At 34.5% G+C, this 15,523-nt stretch overlaps 1 protein-coding gene across 1 annotated transcript in view; it reads right to left on the reverse strand.

The window, feature by feature from the left end:
* Positions 1 to 1,298: 1,298 nt before the first annotated feature.
* Sec13 (nuclear pore and COPII coat complex component secretory 13) overlaps positions 1,299 to 15,523 on the reverse strand; it is a 54,905-nt gene continuing 40,680 nt past the window's right edge. Inside the window, exon 2 of the mRNA XM_072529911.1 lies at positions 1,299 to 1,760. Coding sequence (XP_072386012.1) covers positions 1,427 to 1,760 — 334 coding nt within the window. The 3' untranslated portion in view covers positions 1,299 to 1,426. The remainder of the gene's footprint in view (positions 1,761 to 15,523) is intronic.

A 15,523-nucleotide genomic window follows, 5' to 3' on the forward strand; every position in this document is an offset into this window, starting at 1 on the left:
TTTGAAAAAGTGGGGGCTGATATTTTAACTTATGCAGGTCAAGATTATTTGACTTTGGTTGATTACTTAAGTAATTGGATAGAACTTATTCCTTTAAAAAATAAAACTGCAGAGGAAGTAATTGACAAGCTTAAAGTTGTTTTCTCTACTCATGGCATACCAACTAAATTTATGTCTGATAACCAACCATTTAACAGTAAGAAATTTAAAGACTTTGCTAAAAGTTGGGAAATAAATTTGATAACCTCCAGTCCAAAATACCCAAAATCAAATGGACTACGTGAAAAAGCTGTTAGTATTTGTAAAAATATCCTTAAAAAATGTTATGATTCAGGTAATGACATTCATAAAGCCTTATTAGAATATAGAACATCCCCCCTCTCTGGTCTAAATATTTCCCCATCAGAGCTATTGAACAAACGATTGCTTCGAACCAATTTACCTGTTACTAGGATGTTATTAACAGAAACAGCTGATTTTGACTTTAAAAAAATTAAAGAAAAGAGTATTAAAACGAAAACTTTATATGACAAGCAAACTCACGAAAGACCTTCATTTGTAGAAGGGCAGAGTATAATGATAAAGAAAGACAATCATTGGGTACCAGGTGAAGTGGTTCAAGAACATAGTACTCCTAGATCATATTTGGTGAGGGAGGATAGGGATAAGGTTCTAAGACGGAATTCATCGTTCTTAAGACCAAATCCAAATCCGGTGTCTCTAGAATCCAATAATGAGGATTTATTACCTATGTGCCAAACTGATGTCTCTAAATCAAAATTTGAGATTCAAACAGAAACATCTATTAGTAATGAAAAATCAGATAAAACTCAAAGTAAAACAATTACACCAGTAACAGGCCCTAACAAAACCCGCTCTGGTCGTTGCATTATAAAACCAGCTAGATATAGAGATTAATCATATTTTAAATATTGTATTTTTTAGTTTAGTGTTTTCAGTTGTTTTTAAGTTTTGTAAAAGAGGGAGATGTAACATAAACAGCTTAGTGTGAACCAACCTTAACATGAGTTAGTTCACCTGTCGGTGTTACGTCTGTCACTTGTCACTAGAGAACAGACATTGTAAAAGATATGTAGAAGTCTAAATAATAAAGATTAAACTAACAATAGTTGTCTCAATAAAACATTACAGTAGCTAAGTACAAAATGTTATCAATATCAATTTTACTATCAACCTACAAGTTCTTTTTCTGTTCTTATTTATATGTACCCAGTAGATTGTAAATTTTTAAATGTAATAAACGCGCTAATTTGTGCAAGACGTGTATAATGAGAATGGACAAATAAGGCAATTTTTATTAATTAATTTTAAAAATTAGAGTAGTAAAATATACATTCATTAAAACTTAATACAGAACAAAATGCAAAATATAAGCAACATTTCGAAATCTATTTAAATAGCAAAATCATTGGTTACTGATTTGACCTTGGCCCTTGGCAATATCACTAATACATTGCCAACTACCTTCTGAGTTTTGATCCCACAAGGTGATTTTATTATCTCCACCAGATACAGCTAAGATATTTCCATTTAAAGACCAACTAAGATTCCAAACTACATCATCAAATGTATGTAAGACTGTTGAATTCCAGTTGATGCAATCATTACTAGTCCATATAACAACTCTCCTGTCTTGAGAACAGCTGGCAATGGTATATCTGTGGAGACCTACCGATGGAGCCCAAGCTACATCTCTTACCCAATCAGAGTGTACTTCAAGTTTGGACTCTTCAATCCACCTACAAAATAGAATGATATTAAATAGAAAAAAAGTATATTATACCAAGATTGTAAATTGAATTAAAATAATTTTCCTAACACAGTTCATCAGTTAATAGAATAGTAAATACAATATACTAGTCTACTTATGCTTCGTATATGTAACGAAAGTATTTCATGAAATTAACTTTGAAGTTGGATAGACATACATAAAGTATTTTTTCTCATGGATCCAATCTTTGGAGTCCATATTATGATGTAAACATATAAATGTTAGAAAAAGTTTATAATAAATTCTTAAATTTGAAATTTAAAACAGGTCTAATTCGGAAGATACATCTCTTGAACAAAGCAGATACACTTTTTTTATTTAAACTCATATGCAATGATATATATCTTAATTTACTTCAGCTCCTTAATTTTAGGTACTACTCCAGACTTTTGGAGGAAATGCCATTGTTTTTAGTTAAGTTTCATCATACCTATTACAGTAAACACTCTTCCACAAGATTGCAAAATCCTGGTGATGCATTTTGTGATTTGACTAAAGTTCGTTATTATAATGTTACGATAAATATATGATTCATATTTAACTGTAAACATTATATTTCTAATTCTATTCCATTCAAGTCTTTTCTAGATCATACACCAGCCGGCACAAACTCCAGGTAATACCTGACGGGTCTCCTACGATTCGAAGTTTCCAGAAGAAGGTCAAATGAAAACCAGTCCGGGTGACTTTCTCGTCTGTTCGAAGGGAATCGCCGGAATTCTAGTCTAACGGTTGTTTAGTATAAATATAGAGGAACCTTTTATTTAAGTGACAGTTAGTTTTGAATATGAAGTCGAGTTTTTAGTCCGAAATAAATATTGTAAATAAATGATATAAATTAAAGTAGTTGTGTTCTAGTTCTTAGTGATAAGTGTAAAACTGTAATAAATATATAAAGATTCTAATAAACTTGTGTTATAAATGTAGAACCTTTTATAATAAATAAAGACAATAAATTAGATTAATAAAAATACTACAGTAATATTATTTTTCTTAATTTTATTCAATGGTTATATATAATTATTTTATATATATATATATATATATATATATATATATATATATATATATATATATATATATATATATATATATATATATTCGAAATTATTATTTATTGCTACAAAATTAAGCATTTACTTTTTTGTATATTGAATCAATATCTCGTTTATCATAAAATTTTGTCATTATCATAAAAAATCAATCGAAAATAAGAAATTTAAGGAAAAAAGGCAATTTATTGAAAAAATCAACGTAATTTTTAAAACAACAATGAACTGTATATTAAAAAAAGCTGGTATCCGTTTTCAGTAATGGGTATTGCCACATCGATTCCGGATAACACTCCTCATTCGATTTGGCATGGAATTAATAACGTTTTGAATATTTCTTTGGGAAAAGTGGCCCATTCCACAATGAGTGCCATCTACAGCTCTCCAGGTGTTATTGTAGCAGGTATATGACGCCTAACACGACTTCTTAGCAGGCTCCATATATGCTTAATAGGATTTAAATCAGGGCTTTAAACATGCCAGTCCATTTTTGGAACACCAACCTTTTCAAGGTACTCCGTTACTATTCTTGCCGTGTGTAGTGTGTGGTCTCGCATTATCCTGCATTAGCAGGAATTCGTTGCCAATAAATCCAGTATAGGGCATCACATGATGTAAGATTTTCGTTATGTACTTTACTGCTGTTAACGCACCTCTGTCGATCACCACGAGATCCGTATGCGCATCAAAAGAAATCCCTGCCCAAAACATTACTAAACTACCACCAAAAGCAACCCGTTTGCAACCAGTGAACTGTTCTCCAGCCCGTCTGTAAACTTTACTGCGACCGTCTTTACCATAAATGGACATTCTAAACTCATCCGTAAACAATACTTTTTTCCAATCGTCTGCTGTCCAATTGCTCACTGGCAAACTCGAGTCTTCGTCTTTTGTGAGCTGGGGAAAGTAAGGGCTACCTAAGGGTTGCTGGACTGCAAGCTGTCAAACATTGTTTCCTTAATCTTCACCGAACAGTAGAAAGGCTGATTGTTGATCCTTGAGCTTGCTGTAAATGGCCTTGGAGCAGTGGCGGCTGGTGACTCAAAAATTTGGTAGTTCTGCAGTATTTTTTGGTTTTTTTTAATTCAATATCTTTTAATCGTTGTATTTTACAACGAGGCTTTTAGTTTGATATTTTACACCATATATTTATTCATTATATATCTATTAAAAAATAATAAAGAACTTACCGATTTTCTTCTTTTCAAATTGAAGATAAATCCAATTATATCAAAAATAGCAATGGTACATTATGGCACACTAGTAATTGTTTTATAGTTTATGTTTTTAGTAGAATTTTATCGATAAATACGTGAAACTAAGGAATGCAAACGAAAAAACACTACAAACAAAATCGCCACAACAATAATTGCATTATAGGGTCTTACGAACTAACTACACACAGAGCCAAATATATTATTTTTATTTATAAATAAGCTCGATTCGTCGATTTTTTTTTAAAGCAAACTTGTCTATAACTTTTTCATTAAAGTTTGGTATTTCTTTTATAAGTGTTTTTTCTACTGACAACATGGTTAATGCTACAAGTCGGTCTTCAGTCATGGAATTTCTCAAGAATGTTTTAATCCGTTTTAAACTCGAAAAGCACCTTTCAGCTTCTGCCGTACTCATGGGCACTGTAATTAGAATTTGAAGCAGTTTTACAGTTTCTTGAAAAGGCTCTGTTAAATTATTTTCAATTAAAAATTTTAAAAAAGGTATTGCCCCATTAATGTCTCTACAGTCTCTTCTAAAATAAATAACAGATAATTCAGTCTTCAAGCGCTCCCTATCTAAATTTGGATATGACGCGCAAGTCAGGCTTAAATTATCATCTGGGAAATTATCACAATAATTATCAAATTGCTCAGGATAAAGCAATGAAGTTGCAAGTAGGTGATTTTTAAAAGCAAATCTATCATTTGCACAATTTATGATTATATCACAAACTTCGATAGATGCTCTCCGATGACCTACTGGACTGTTATCCTTCCATAACCTTTTAGTTGGTAATGGTTCAACGCATAAACTAGAACCTTGGTCAATGATATCATCTATTGAATTTCTAACTGAATTCATGTATCTTTCGAAATCTGTCACCTTTTTATTGATTTCCAAAGGATCCGTTTTAGTCTTTTGAAGGGCATTATACAAAACGTCTACTTGTGGCATTATGCGATGGAAAAATGTTAACCAAAAAACAAAATTTTGATCCACTAGTATTCTTTATTCCACTTTCTTATTCAAACACAACATTAACAGTTCGAATATTGAAGTTCCAGCGAGTTGGAGCGCCATGAGGAATTTTCTTTTGGACGATTTTATCTAAAACTGCCACTCGTTGTGGCGAATTTTTAAAAAAGGTAGGGATTTCATTTAAATTTCCAAAAAAAAGTCTAACTTGAGAGTTTTCGGAACAAGCCTTAGACATTATTAAATTTAATTGATGCGCGTAACAGTATACAAAATGAGCAAATGGATATTTTTCTTTGATTCTGGCTTGAACTCCTGCGTGCTGTCCACACATGACCGCTGCCCCATCATAACTCTGAGCAATTAGTTTATTATTTGAGTTTTCCAGGATAGGATCCAAAACACTGAAAATGTTTTTGCTTAAAGTATCTGCATTTAATTTTGAAGGTACCAAATATGTCCAAAATCGTTCTACCGGTGCTCCATTTCGACAATATCTAAATACTACAACCATTTGTGATTTTGCTGAAATGTCTGTAGTCTCGTCGGCCATGACAGCTAGATATGGAGATTCCCAAATTTCCTCCAAAATTTTATCCTGGCATAATTCCAACATGCAGTCCAAAATATCATTTTGAATTTCTTTAGAAATGCCCTTAAAAACCGTCGATTCTTCCAAGTGTTGTGCTAAAGTTTTATCCAATTCAGCAGTAAAATTTATGAGGCCGCGAAAAATTCCAGGATTGTCGGATGTTTGTGTCTCGTCGTGTCCCCGAAGCGCCAATTCGAAAACACTACAAAATTTTATGCAGTCTATAATTTTTGAGAGAACATACCTATTTTTTGTTACAGCTTCATTGAATTTTTGAATATTTATCCAGTATGCAGAATCTAACTGTTCTTTAATATTCACGGAGCCTAATAAAGCATATTCCATTTGATTGTGCAAATGATGCTTAGAAGTTTCGTGCTTTTTTATTTTATCACTTAAATGTAAACTTGCGTCCATGACTTATCACCTCCAAAGAGTACACAAGGAAAACAGAAAAGAGCGTTTTTTCTGTTGCAGCCACATATCCAACTATTTCTCGTATAAATATCGCAATTAAATTGTCGTTTGTAATTTTTCCCTCGGCTTGATCCTTCTTTTACGATTTTAATATCCGGCAAAGGACGTCCTTTGCATTTTAATTCTAGTTTTTCGTCATAAGAATATTTAAAGAATCTCTTAACATTAATCAAATTATAAATAACATCCATCCTGAACAGCACTTTTATTCTCATATACTTAATATAAATACCGAATTACGTGCAGGACAACTTATTTTAACAGTCGTCGCGTCGCGATCACCGATTATTTAAAATTACAATAAACGTAGGTTTGTACACACTAGTTCGAACTGCGACAAATGCAGCTCAAATATTGCTTTCAGTCGTCGCCTGAAAAGTGTTGGCGAGGGGTTGAGCGGGTGTTATCGGGGATATCTTTAACAGTTCACAGCTCGGAGTAGCACCGGTCCGGTCAAATAAGTGGGACTTGCTGTCGCCATGAGATGCGACGGACGACAGATTAAAATAAAGGCGGCCATGCACGAAAACCATCTAAATGAATTTAAATTTTATAAGTAGTGATATTTTTTATTTAATTTTCAAAGTAATTTTGTTTGGATTATTTTGGTGGTTCTGCAGCTCCGCAGCACTTATATACCAACCGCCACTGCCTTGGAGTATTCTAGCGGTTTGGGTCCGATTCTGTAATGCAGCAAGAATGACGACTCCATCTTCCCTAGCGGTTGTTTTCCTTTTTGGACCCGTACTAGGTCATTGTTGGTGAGATCCTGTCACAATAAATCGTTGTTGGGTCCTTTGTACAGTCGAACGACTAAAATTCAATTGTCTTGCAACTTGTCTTTGGCTTAATCCACTTCCCAATAACGTTACAATTTCAACAGATTTTTGAAAATTCTCGATTGTTATTAACTCAAGACTACTTCACACTAAGTGGGTTACTGCAATACTGAGATGCGTTTAAAACTCATTAGAGCCCTTTACCATATCATACATTTCTCAAAACAATCGCTTCCTCGAAAATTGATCAAGTTGTAAACAATGTTTTCTTAAAATTGTTTTGTTTTATACGTTCTTCAAATATCTTCAATCCAGTTACAGGGTCGGTTTGCTTTCACAACAACCCATTTAACTTAAATATCCTAAGACACATTAAAAATAAAATAATATTAATTCAATATACAAAAATTAAATGCTTAATTTTGTAGCATTAAATAATAATTTCGAAAATATTTTAAATATTTGGGGTGGCCCGTTTTCTATGACGCGGACTGGCAAAACAAAGGAATATCCATTGATATTCCTTTTGATTGAATAAATCCATTATTAAGATTATCCCAGGATGCCTCAGGTAGGTTGTATTCACCACAAATACAGAATTCACAATCACTGAATCTATCCGCTAAGTCCAACATACAGGTGGAATGCTCCTCATATACTGACCCAGATGACCGTGGAGGAAAGTACACAGCACCAATGACTAACTTTTTTGTGCCACACATTACCTGTGTAAAAACATGTTCCATAGAGGAATCGATAGGCCTAACCATCATTGAATAAAGGCGCTTATGAACGGCAATAAGAACACCACCACAACGAGTCATTGAACTAGTTTGAGTGCCCCTGTCATGTCTATAAACATTAAAGTCACTCAATCCCAATTCAGCATCCAAGATTATAGATCTACAGAAACTCACAGCATGTCTGAAATTCTGAAGTTTTCTGAAATTTCTGAAAATATAAGCTCAATGAGCGTTTTTTGAATTATTGGATTTACTGATAATGATTTTGGGTACCCCATTAAACTACTTGATCTTCAAGTCATTCTTACCCTGTTTTTCTGAATTCTAACTCCTGATAAAGGGTCTTCACTTTCTCACGCTGTAAAGGGGTAAGATCAGCTCCAATGAGCAAATTAGAACCCATTAAAGATCTACGATGTTTTAAACATGAGATAACTACATTTCTATCGTGTTCAGCACGGATGTTAGATTCACTGGAATGGTTTTCAGGTACATTATATATAATAATATTTTTGGCTCTCCGGGTCCTGTCCTGTATCTCCCCAAAAACTGCATGGGTACCTTCGACATCTACACGATTTTGAATGTTACCATTTCCAGCACTACTTACTGATTTATTGCCAGTGGTAGATTCTTTAATAATCATAAGATCTTTTTTTAGATCATCATACATTGTTTTAAAACTTGTTTTTAAACTTTTCATCTCCACACTTATCTTACCAATTTCCTCCTCTAAATCAATAATATTCTAGATGCTGGCAATTTTCACTTCACTTAGAGTGTTTTCAAGCGCACTGACACAATTGTTTAGGTTTAGGGCGTTCATAATCCCAGGTACACAATCCTTACACAAGTAAGGCATGATTCTGGTAGCTAACAATAAACATCTTAACTCCGTTGAACTAAATCCAGCACAGCTCCTGCACATCGCCCTCTTGCAAAAATCACATGGGTAACCAAACACTTCACCGGAGTTCTTAGGCTCTTTAAAAATGTAGTTTACAGAATACTTAAAACATTTGGCTTGCATTTTGAGGTCAGTTTTAGATACTTTCCAATTTACCAGTAAATTTGCAATAATTAGGATATAATAGTATAGCACAAACAATTTTTAAACAACAATTTACGAATAATAATAAAATTTTAGAACACCAAGTAAACAGTGTACATAACCTTTTTTCTTCTTTTTTTTGAGTGGAAATAGTGGAATATAGAATCAAATTGCCTGATCACGACTGGGTAATATCCAAGCGGCATAATTTAATGCCATCAGTTTATGCAGGTATCAAAATCACTACCAGTATGCTAGAAAACCTATGCCGTTGGATATTCTTGACCAACATACATCGTTATTCGAAGTGGAAAACATAGTTCATCTACTGGTAATATTACTCATACTCAGGATTTTGAGACGTTTCTCGAACTTAAAGAGTTAAAACTGACTGTAGATTGGTAAAATCAGTGATAATCATGACGGTTGACAGAGGACCAGATCAAAAAGTTATAGGGTTTGTTATGCAAAGATTTAAGCGACATTGTCTCGATGCGTTGTTTTTAGCTAATTATGCTCCTGGCAGAAGTGCATATAACAGAGTAGAGTGCAGAATGGCCCCTCTTAGCTATGAACTGGTTGGCTTGATATTGGCTCATGACCATTTTGGGTCTCATTTGAATGAGCGTGGAGTTACAATTAATGAACATTTAGAAAGATCCAATTTTGAGTTTGCAGGAAATGTGTCAGCGCTGAAGTATGGAGTTCAATGAAAATTGAGAGCTATCATGTTACTGTAAAATATGTTGGGCCGGGCGAATAAGATCTCCTGATTTCTCAGACATTAAATGGTATTCAGAACATGTGCGTGAAAGCCAATATTATAAATTGTAGAAACATAGAATGCCGTCGTCAAAGAAGTGGCATATTCAGATTACTAGACAACAGGTTTCTTTCACCACCAGTAAAAGTAAAATAAACAGTTTATTTCTCGGTTTTGGATGATGGAGGACAATTTCCCAATCTTCCAGTCAATTTAGCTCTACGCTTAAGTGCTTAACTCAAAGATTTCCTACAATTACTTTTGTCCGATGGTAAAATTGAAGCGATTAACATGCAACACGTGTGGTCTTTATTATGTTTCCGTCAAGTCACATCGAGAAAATTCATTAAAAAGTTAACACGCACACTGATATGAAAGTTATTTCTAAAATAGTCACTGCTCGTCGTGCTAATGAACTGGTGTGCATTATTCAAAATTTAGAGCATTACGATGTTAAATGGCTCAGTGAGAACGACGTAGACATCCCAAAATCGGATGAAAGTGGGCAGACACACATCATTGAGCATCTAATATCGTCGAAAACTTAGAATCATGGATTCGGGTGTCATGGACTGAAGACTGTTAATTGGAATTAATATGTATACCAAAAATTTAAAAGAAATTTGTTTTATTCGTAATATTACTTAAGATTATAATATGGGTACCTTAATCTATGTTGAATACTGTGTCGATAGTTTATTTAATTCAATATTATGTGCGTTAAATCCTATATCCTAAATCTAATTTCTTATTTCTAAAATTATAACTGCTGCTCATGAAACAATAAAAAACAGAAATACATTAAAAGAAAAAGACATATAACAATGTTTACGTAAGAGTGGAGGGGATGAGCTTTGCTTACTTTTGTTGATAAGTGGGATTAATACTTAATTTTACCTAACGTAACCTAACCACTTTCCACATTGTATAATTTTAAAATTTCACCCTGTAATGTTCATAATAGACTGTAATCTCATAGTTCAGTGAGATCGAGTTGTTACTGAGCTTTTAAAAATATACAGGGTGTTCCATTAAAAATAAAGCTTATGGACTATGCTATGCTTGCGTGAGTCTTCTGGTACATTTAATTTTATGTTTAAAACGCGCATATGTATTATAAACGTCGACGGGTCCCAGCGTCCCACACTATATATTTATATGTTTATATGAAATTATATATCAAACCAGCCAGTTCATAGCTAAGAGCTAATATTGACATGTTAGAACGGATGTCGGAACAAAGCAGTCAGTGCAACTTACGGTAGTTGTCTAAAAATTACAGAACGAAAACGTTCTGTAATGTATTTGTGATATAGCCCGTTTGGGTATTTTATTATATACCTTTTAAAGGATTTATAATAAAAAAAAATTTTAAAAATTGTTTGTGCTATACTAATATATCATAATCATTAAAAATTTACTGGTAAATTGGAAAGTATCTAAAACTAACCTCAAAATGCAAGCCAAATGTTTTAAGTGTTCTGTAAACTACATTTTTAAAGAGCCTAAGAACTCCGGTGAAGTGTTTGGTTAACCATGTGATTTTTGCAAGAGGGCGATGTGCAGGAGCTGTGCTGGATTTAGTTCAACCGAGTTAAGATGTTTATTGTTAACTATCAGAATCATGCCTTACTTGTGTAAGGATTGTGTACCTGGGGTTATGAACGCCCTAAACCTAAACAATCGTGTCAGTACGCTTGAAAACACTCTAAGTGAAGTGAAAATTGCCAGCATCTAGAATATTATTGATTTAGAGGAGGAAATTGGTAAGATAAGTGTGGAGATGAAAAGTTTAAAAACAAGTTTTGAAACAATGTATGATGATCTAAAAAAGATCTTAGGATTATTAAAGAATCTACCACTGGCAACAAATCAGTAAGTAGTGCTGGAAATGGTAACATTCAAAATCGTGCAGATGTGAAGGTACCCATGCAGTTTTTGGGGAGATACAGGACAGGACCCGGAGAGCCAAAAATATTATTATATATAATTTACCTGAAAACCATTCCGGTGAATCTAACATCCGTGCTGAACACGATAGAAATGTAGTTATCTCATGTTTAAAACATCGTAGATCTTTCATCATCATCAGTGGCATTACAGCTCGTTATGAGCCAAAGCCATCTTCAGAATAATCTTCCATTCGCCCCTGTCTCTGGCAACTCTTCTCCGTGCTTTAACTCCGATGGATTTTAGATCATCCTCTATGTTATCTTGATACCTAAGTTTTGGTCTTCCTCTGGCTCGTCTTCCCACTGGTCCTCTTCGGTCGAAAATTTTTCTGATCGTTGCATCTTCATCTCGCCTAATTACATGTCCTATCCATCGAAGGCGTCCTAATTTAATACATTTTACAACGTCAGGTTCCCCAAAACTTCTATATAACTCTATATAACTCTATAGCTCTAACGCTAAGTTGTAGCGCCTACGCCACAAACCCTGTTCTTGGATTCGTCCATATATTTTCCTTAGAATTTTTCTCTCGAAAGGTTTAAGCAATTCTTGGTCGTTCTGTGCAAGTGACCACGTTTCAGACCCGTATGTTAACACTGGCCTTATTAGTGTTTTATATATGGTAACTTTAATTTTTCTGGGTAGTTTTGTGGCCATATGTTTCCTCAAGCCATAATAGCACTTATTGGCAAGCACTATTCTTCTTTTAATTTCTTCGCTGACATTGTTGTCTTCGGTCAGCAGCGAGCCCAGGTAGACGAAGGTGTCCACACCTTCCAGTTCCAGATCATCAATTAATAGTCTAGGTATTTGGTTGCCTGATCTAGTACAATACATATACTTGGTTTTCTGTGCGTTTATTTTTAATCCCATTCTAAGTGCAGACGCCCTTAGTGATCGAAATGCTTCGATCAGAGATTCTGTGGACCTAGCAATAATGTCTATGTCATCTGCATTTCCGACCACTTGTACATATTTATTAAAGATGGTGCCATTCGTATTAATATGGCACTCTCGAATTACTTTTTCTAGTGCAAGGTTAAATTGTCTCAGTCCATTTTAACAATGGAAGGGTCTGGAAAAGTCGTTTTGGATTCTGACTACACTCTCTATGCCTGTGAGTGTAAGTTCCGTTAGTTGAACAAGATGAAGCGGCATTTGAAATTCCACCATAGCCTGTAGAAGTTTTTGTCTGTTGACTGAGTCGTATGCGGCTTTGAAATCCACGAATCTGTGGTGGGTCTCGACTCCGAACTCAAGCGTTTTCTCAAGAATCTGCCCGACTGTGAAGATTTGATCCGTTGTTGATTTATTAGGTCGGATTTATTATAAACTGCACTGGTAGTTCCCAACTATTTGTTCAGCATAGGGGATCAATCTTCTGTACAATACGTTGGAGAATAAACTCGGTTCGCTATTCCCAGTCCGAACTGTCTAGTGAATTTAGTAATTATTTTTTTGCGAAGTTAGTTACTTTTTGACAGACTAACAGTGGCTGGAAATTACTATACAACCAAGCACACGTACTCATAGCCAATATTAATAGTAAACAAACTAAATAGTAAATAAAATAGAACTTTGCGAATTACCGACAAACAATATTTATTTATCTGCACCATATAATAAATAGTTATGTTAAATTATTTCAACTAAAATATATTTTTTAAATATATACTACCCAAAATTTGATGGTTTTAGTATACACTTCCACTATTTAGAATAATTCTTCTTTTTTTTTTAAAAGAAAGAAGTCTGCAATAGTAGCATACTTGAGCTATTAATACTGAGAAGTAGGAATTGTTGTGTTGTAGGTTTCCGACAATGAATCTGTCAAAATGTGCCCGAGCTAAGCGAATGGAGTTTAATACTTTATATGCCACATTAAGTAGGGTGATGCCCCTATAATTATCATACACCATCATATCTCCCTTTTAGTGAAGAGGGTGCATTACACCTAATTTCCAGTCCGCGGGCGTTTCCTTCCGTTGCCAGATTTTGGTTACTAATTTACGCATGTGTTTAAAGGGTGTCACCACCATTCTTAAAGAGTTCGACAGGAAGATTGTCCAAACCGGGAGCTTTGTTATTTTTCAGTTTTGAAATGGCTTCTCTAATTTCTTCTTCGATTGGGGCGGCTCTTGAGCGTTTTTATCCATTTCAGGCAAAGTAATTTCTATTTGGTCTTCTTCACGACTATCGCTAAGCAGTTCTTCAAAATGATTCGCCCACCTGTTTAGTATCTGTTCTTTGTCACTAATTATGGAACCATCTCTGTCTTTACCATCGTAGATGTTTAATGGGTTCTAATTTGCTCATTGGAGCTGATCTTACCACTTTACAGCGTGAGAAAGTAAAGGTCCTTTATCAGGAATTAGAATTCAGAAAAACGGGTGAGAATGACGTGAAGATCAAATACTTTAATGGGGTACCCAAAATCATTGTCAGTAAATCCAATAATTCAAAAAACGATCATTGAGCTTATATTTTCAGAAATTTCAGAAAACTTCAGGATTTCAGACATGCTGTGTGCTTCTGTAGTTATGCTGTTATTATTATTATTATTGAATCATGGCTTACATCTATAATCGTAGATGCTGAATTGGGATTGAGTGACTTTAATGTGTATAGACATAACAGGGACACTCAAACTAGTTCAAAGACTCGTTGTGGTGGTATTCTTATTGCCGTTCATAAGCGCCTTTATTCAATGATGGTTAGGCCTATCGATTCCTCTGTGGAACATGTTTTTACATAGGTAATGTGTGGCACAAAAAAGTTAGTCATTGGTGCTGTGGAGACTCCATCCTATCCACGAAAGACATCTTCAACAAAGTGGAAGGAGCAACAAGTGAAGTAGGGCTGAAGATTAATGAAGAGAAGACGAAATATATGTGTATAAATAGAACGACACGAAGAGACAGAATAGGACAAGTTGTGACGGTCAATACCTTCAATTTCGAACGAGTACAACGTTTTAAGTATCTGGGGGCCGTAATCACAGCTGACAACGATGTTACCGAAGAAATAAAAGAGAGAATCCAATCTGCAAACCGCTGTCTATTCGCATTGGATAAGCTCATAAAATCAAAAAATTTTACAAGAAGTTCAAAGATAAAAATCTATAAATCCATCGTCAGACCTGTAATAACATACGGATGCAAAACGTGGACCATGACCAAAGCAAACGAAGAAAAACTCAGACGCTTTGAACGAAAAAACTTAGAAAAATTTTAGGACCTCACCATGACATCACCACAAACCAGTATAAGATCAGAACCAATATCGAAATAAAAGCACTCTACAATGACGCCGATATTGTCCAAGAAATTAAATCACAGCGACTAAGATGGGCAGGCCACGTGCACAGACTGCATAACGAGAGACTTGTAAAACTGGTATGGGAGGAGATTCCTACAGGCAAAAGACCACTCGGACGTCCCAGAATGCGATGGAGAGATAACATCCAAGCAGATCTCCGGAATATGAATATTCCATTTGACCCTAGGTTGATGGAAGACCGAACAAATTGGAAAAAAGTTGTACAGTCAGCCAAGACCCACCCAGGGTTGTAGCGCTACGCGATGATGATTGGTGCTGTGTACTTTCCTCCACGGTCATCTGGGTCAGTATATGAGGAGCATTCCACCTGTATGTGGAACTTGCGGATAGATTCAATGATTGTGAATTCTGTATTTGTGGTGACTACAACCTACCTGAGGCATCCTGGGATAATCTTAATAATGGTGTTAGAGTTGAGTGTCCGCATCACTCTCCAGCAAATATTATTTGTACTTACTACATTTTTCAAAATATGTCACAAGTAAGTGCTCTGCCTAACCTTAATAATAAATTTTTAGATCTAGTTTTCTGTACTCAGAGGGATGCAGTTGTGTCGATTTCAACTTATATTCTATTGAATACTTCGTAACATCATTCAGCTTATACTATATTGTTACATGCAGCCAATTTAAATTTGTTTCTTAAATATGATGTCTTCTATCATGATTTTAAACAATCTAATTATCAAGTTTTAAATGAATATTTAGCTTCAATTTCTTGGAACAAGGTATTAGATGAATCAGATATTAATTGCTGCAAAGAAAATTTTTACGGTTTAAATCATTAAAC

Source organism: Diabrotica undecimpunctata, chromosome 4, assembly GCF_040954645.1.
Source record: "Diabrotica undecimpunctata isolate CICGRU chromosome 4, icDiaUnde3, whole genome shotgun sequence".
Classification (NCBI taxonomy): domain Eukaryota; kingdom Metazoa; phylum Arthropoda; class Insecta; order Coleoptera; family Chrysomelidae; genus Diabrotica; species Diabrotica undecimpunctata.